At 44.6% G+C, this 6,000-nt stretch overlaps 1 protein-coding gene across 1 annotated transcript in view; it reads right to left on the bottom strand.

Annotated features, from left to right (window-relative positions):
• Nucleotides 1-4,725: 4,725 nt before the first annotated feature.
• The window catches only part of LOC116816202 (uncharacterized), a 34,566-nt gene continuing 33,291 nt past the window's right edge, over nucleotides 4,726-6,000 (bottom strand). Inside the window, exon 4 of the mRNA XM_032765247.2 lies at nucleotides 4,726-5,408. Within this exon, the coding sequence (XP_032621138.1) occupies nucleotides 5,304-5,408 (105 nt within the window). The 3' untranslated portion in view covers nucleotides 4,726-5,303. The remainder of the gene's footprint in view (nucleotides 5,409-6,000) is intronic.

Here is a 6,000-nt window from a genome sequence, read left to right as displayed (position 1 = left end):
CCTGAAGTGAACAAAGAGGCTGGGAGAAACCAGCAACGATGAAAGTTGGTTCTTTAGATAATAAGCATTCTTGTTCCATGCCATGAGCTCTAAGCATTGTATACAAGTAAAAGTTCACAACAGTCCAGTAGCTACAATGGCATAAATATTGTTGTTAGTTATGTTATGTTAGTTAGTTATGTTATGTTAACAGATATGTTAAGTGACTCCACCAGGATCATGCAGGGAATCAGTGGCAGAGCCAACAATGAAATCCAGGGGTCCTGACTCTGCTAGCCAGGTTGCCTTCCTTGAAGTTTGCTAGATGGTAAACTCTCCATCAGCAGAAAACCTTCATGCTGTATTGAATGTGATTGGAACAGCTAATTGGCTGATGAGGAAAGCGGTGGGTGTTGGAGAATGAAGCACTATTACCACTGAGTACAACAGACAACTACTTTAGAGGTTTTCATTTGGTGAAAATAATATTCCAAAAAGTAAGTGAGGATTTGTAATGCTGGGTTTTGTGCTACACAGTGAGGCAACCTAGAGGATTAAGATAATCATTAAGAAGATAAATGCAAAGGATATGAGCAAAGGTTATTCACCTTCATTGATATCCTCCCCTTATTAGCAACATCACAGAATGCTAGATCACCTAATGCTTAACCTCATGTGCCTGACCTGCTGCTAAGCCAATTTAAAACTTTATTATTCTCTTAGTTGATGAGATTTACAGTAACCTCTACAAATCTTAATTCGACTTCCCATTTTATAATATATTTTGGAGCCGTTAGCAATAAGTGAGACTGATGATTCTGTTTAACATTTTTCTGTACAAATTAGTTGTCCACCTAACTCTCTTCCATGTAACATGGCTGCACCATCCTTTAGATAGTAAAAGCAGCTTGTGGCTGGGGATATACTGTCCTGGTAATTTTGTATCCTCATGATCATCTTGATATCTGTCTCCATGGGAACAGAATTCCAATTAATACTTGTGCATAAGCTTACTGGGGCCTTTTAAATCTTACTCTTGCTTCTTTTCAGAAAAGGGAGTAGTGAGAGAATAGCACAAGTGAATTAACCCTAGAGAGAAGTCTTCTTCCTGCCTCTCTTAGCTTGACCAAGAACTGCGATAATGCTGAGAAGATTAAGTGATTCTCATGCTAGTTACATGGAGCTAGAATAAAAGATTTAAGGAACTGCCTGTCTGCATGTAGGTGAAGTATTAGAGAAGGTACTGGTAGCGTCTGTCCAGAGAGGTTATTGGCTTGTGGTAACCAGATTAAAAGAGACATTGTATAGGGCTTGGATGACTCAGGGGAATTGGTAATGGGATACAAATAGTCTTTCACCTCACTGGTTCCAGTGTGGCTTAGGCTGAGAGTAAATGAACATTGCCCTCTTTTGAGGGCTGTTAGGTTCCTATGAAAAATGGAATTCAACTGAGATTGTCTACTGGATCAGGTATCCCTCCTCCCACACAAACAAACCCAATCACTGATGGCCTTCTCATTTGCAGTTAGCACAGACAACCTAAGCACTAAATGCTCTTAAAAACACTTCAGTAATTGCCCTACCACAGCAGTATCATTGTTCTTAGCAGTAGCAATAGGATAATGACCAAAGTATTGCTCTATAAGAGCGGGCATGAAGAACCAAATGCTGCTTACCCTTAAGTGATCCTGACAGGCAGCAATGAGTGACATTTGCAGGGCCCTGAGCAGAACCTTGTATTGCTGCTCTTTGTATTAGTCTCCTGAAAGGCTATCAATCTGAAACCTTTAACAAGCACTTCAGATTTGGAGAAATAAACAAAGTGTCATTAAAGAAAATTATGTTTATAATGAAGACAGGCCTGGGTAAACCCTGGGCTAAAGTGCAGATGATCTATCCAACTACTGGCAGTGCCCTTTCTGGCAAGTGCTTGGATGTTCTCTGTGTGATTTAAGGATGAAAGGAATGGTTGATTCACCTGATTCTCATCCCTTACGCTTTTGCAGGGGGAAAACTGCTTTATAGTTAATTTGTTTGTTTAATTAAGCAGGACAGTCCCCTTCATTTTTCTAATGATTCTCTTGGAAAAGAAACTTTGCTCCCGATGTCTGTTCTGTATGTGTCCTCTAGTAGGTTTGAATCATGGCCTTTTCTGCCTCATTAGAAAGTCAGAACTGGAGCTGATTGGGAGTTTTCAGACTAAATGTCTTTTTGTCTGAAACTGCTGATTTGTCAAAACAGAGTATTCACTAGAAAGGGTCTGTTTTGATGAATCTCCTGATATTTTAAAAACAATAGTTTCAGAATTAAGTCTTATTTTGACACTTTTGAAATGAAAAGTTTGAGTTTTGTGCAAAAATTCTTGGTTTCAAATTTTAGTGGGTTTTTTTCCTACAAAAAAAAATAGAAATTACTGATATGTTTTTGTTGACTTTTTTGATTATTCATTCATGAAAACATTTGAGATTTTGTTTTTTACTTTAGTCATGATTTGGGATGGAGTGTTTTGGTGTGTTTAAGCTTGAAAATTCTCATGGAATGGGAAAACCACTTCTCACTTGGCTCCACTTCAGACAGTTGTGTGAACCCTTTAAATGTGTGTGTTTAAAGGATTCATGTGGCTCAAATCTCATCTCACTTTTCTTATTTCAAGACAACTTCATTACTTGAAGCCTTTCCAAAGAGGAACAGGTAGCTAAGTACCACAAAGTAGGAGAAGAGATGAACTGTCCTCTTGCAGAGCTCTTCCTACCTCATCTCTCAACCATATGTGCCATATTTCATCTGGCTCCAACATGTCTCCTCTTGATACCTTCTCTTCTTAAGATGCTGACTTTTATTTTTTTTTAAGTTTGTGCATGTTTTTCTGCTGACACTGTGTTTTAAAAATACAAATTGTATTCAGAAGGGGAAGATAACTAAAACTTTATACAGATGATCAGTGTGTGAATGGAATATGAAATAGAATGGATGGAGTCAGTGGTGCTGGAACAATGTTAGTATTGGGAGTGCTGAAAGCCAGCTCCTTACCCTTNGGGCGAGGAGCTGGCCTGGGGGCAGCAGGTGAGGTGGGCAGCATGTGGGGAGCTGAGGGCGAGGCACTGGGCTGGGGGGCAGAGGAGGTGGGCAGTGTGTGGGGCACAGGAGGCGGCGCGGGGGAGCTGAGGGCGAGGCGCTGGGCTGGGGGCAGCGGGTGAGGGGGGCAGCGTGTGGGGAGCTGAGGGCGAGGCGCCGGGCTGGGGCCAGCGGGTGAGGGGGGCAGCGGGTGAGGTGGGCGCCGTGGGCACCCTCCCTTGCACCTCCGTGTGCAGTGGGATCCCAGTGGCAGCCCGGGGGGGCAGGCAGGGCCCTGCCGGGGCCCCAGAGGGGCTGCCCCATGTGGGTCAGTGCCAGGCAGGCCGTGCCCAGCCTGTGCCAGTCCCCTCGGTGCCCCCCAGGCGAGGCCACGTTCATCAAGCAGCTGATCAACTTCGACAAGGACAACATCTCGGACAAGGTGCTGAAGAAGATCAGCGGGTTCTGCTCCCAGCCCGACTTCCAGCCCGACATCATCGGGCGCGTCTCCCTCGCCGCCAAGTCCCTCTGCATGTGGGTGCGCGCCATGGAGGTGAGGGGAGGGGAGGGGCCGCCACGGGGAGGGGAGGGCAGGGCCACGGGCACGGGGAGGGGAGGCTGTGGCCACAGCTGGGGGTGGGCATAGGGTCAAGAGCGGAGCCCTGGGCAGGGGCCGGCAGCTGGGGCCCCAGGAGCAGAGCCCTGGGTGCAGGAGCAGTGCCTGGGTTTTTGGTGCCCTAGGCGGGGGTCCTTCCACGCTTTCCGTCATTGGTGGCAATTCTGTGGCACGGGGGTCCTTCCGCGCTCCCCGTCTTCGGGGGACTTTGGCAGCGGGTCCTGGAGTGAGTGAAGGACCAGCCGCAGAATTGCCGCCAAAGACCTGGAGCGTGGAAGGACCCCCCGCTGCTGAATTGCCGCTGAGGGCAGCAAAATGCCGCCGCCTCCCAAATCCTGGCACCCTAGGTCACCTAAATGGAAGCACTGGCCCTGCCTGGGTGTGAGGTCCCGGGCACGGGCACAGGGCCAGTGGCTGCGGAATGGGGCCAGCAGCCGGAACCCAAGCCCCAGGTGCAGGATTGGGGATTGGAGTGCAGGGTGTGGGGCCAGCGGCTGGGTAGTGGGGCTGCTGGCCAGGACTCAAGGGCCAGGGAGGCGGAGGGCTGGAAGCAGGGCCTCGGTGCAGAGCCAGACCTCCCAGAACCCAAGCCGGGGAGTGGAGCTGGGGGCCAGGGGCTCCATATAAAACCTAGGGGTGCCACAGCACCCCTCGCACCCTTACTTCCCATGCCTATGGATTTAGTTCATCCAAATTTTCTACTTCCTGGTTACATTTGCATCTCTGGTTAATATGACAGTAATAGGGATGTATTGTAGGAACTGGCTTTCATTTCTAATGCTCAGAGATTCTATGTGTTCTCCTAATGTGAAGGGAAAAAGTAGGATTTCATGGTTTTCTAATGACCCTTACATTTAAAAGTAGAAACTTTCCTAACTAAATTATTTTTATCCCCATACCCAGTCATTATTACTCCCACCTCTGAAATGCAGGTATCTTTGCGAGCAGTAATGGTTTCACAGCTCAAAGCAACACTGGAAGCTAAGAAGAATATTGTATCTATCTAGTTGAAAGTGAAAGGGATTGTAGGCATGCTGAAAACAAACAACCAAACTAGAACTTGGTTAGAACACGGCTTAAAAAATTTTACTGTTGTGAAGAGTGACTCAGAACCACTAAGACATGCAACTGGTTCGGGCCTTGCTCTTCCATCAAGAGGAATGGCTCCTTTACCATGTTCACTAGTTCATCAGAATGCTTCATAATGCAGGGGTTCATGGTGATTGCTTTTAAAAACAAACCAAAAGAACTGTTGTCAAGTTGCTGCAATCCCTATTATTTGGGCAGCCACAAAAAGATTGGCTTCTTGTAAAGGCTAAAATACAACACAAGTGGTAAGAGAAACCATAAAAAATAATTAAGACATTGTGCAACTAACTATAGCTAATCACTGAGCTCCATGGGACATAAGCATCACTTGAGGTTAAGCAAGTGCTTTGCTGATGAAGGGCCTGAACTACATGCTGCAACAACAAATTCTAGTTCTACAATGTTCAAAAACAAACAAATCAAAATCCCATCAAACTAATGCTATTCTTAAGCATATAGTGCTCTATGCCCATCATGCTTTATGATTAAAAAAAAAATCCAATCATTCTAGAATTTTTCAACAAAGGCAGATAGCCACTTTCCAACATTTCTAGCTCCATAGTTTTCATTCATCACTCTTAATGCTTTCTTTTGCAAAATTCATATCCACGTATATCATAGAGTCTCTGCTTGGCAGTGGAGAACTTGTGCAGATAGATTTTCTTCTAACCTGAAAAGAAAACATTAAGATGTGTTACATAAACAGTAAACGTGTAATCTGTGAAAGCTACACAGGCATATCTTATACACACAAGAGTTGACTTCTATTCTCACTTCTTAATTTGTCAATGTTGCTTTATCACCATTAGGGGTAAAGATAGTGAGCTTCCTGTAACAAATCCATTGCACCCGATTCTGCTCTCACTCAAGTTCATAGCAAAAAATCTCCCATTGACAATAGGGTGGGCAGGACTGGAGTCAAAATTGTCCTCAGCTACGCAGCTTTGTTTAAAAACAATCTATGTTCTTCAAATATAGCCTGTGAACAAATATTCATGGAGACTTACCTATGTGAAAGTGTGAAGGAACAATAGCAACATGCAATTTTTGAGAAAGAAAGAAACATTAGACAACAACTAAAACTTCAGTCAGGGTCACTCTTTAACTTGTAACTCAAATATAGTTGGATTTTCTTCAAATTTTAATTATGGGGAAGCTGCTGCTTCTTTAAAACACAGACACAACTATAAGACCTAAATAAATAGATCAAATAAACAATAACACAGTTTGATCCTAATCATTGACACTGCTTGGGGTTTTTG

This window comes from Chelonoidis abingdonii, chromosome 1 (genome assembly GCF_003597395.2).
Source record: "Chelonoidis abingdonii isolate Lonesome George chromosome 1, CheloAbing_2.0, whole genome shotgun sequence".
Taxonomy (NCBI): Eukaryota; Metazoa; Chordata; order Testudines; family Testudinidae; genus Chelonoidis; species Chelonoidis abingdonii.
This window is presented reverse-complemented; position numbering and strand designations above follow the sequence as displayed.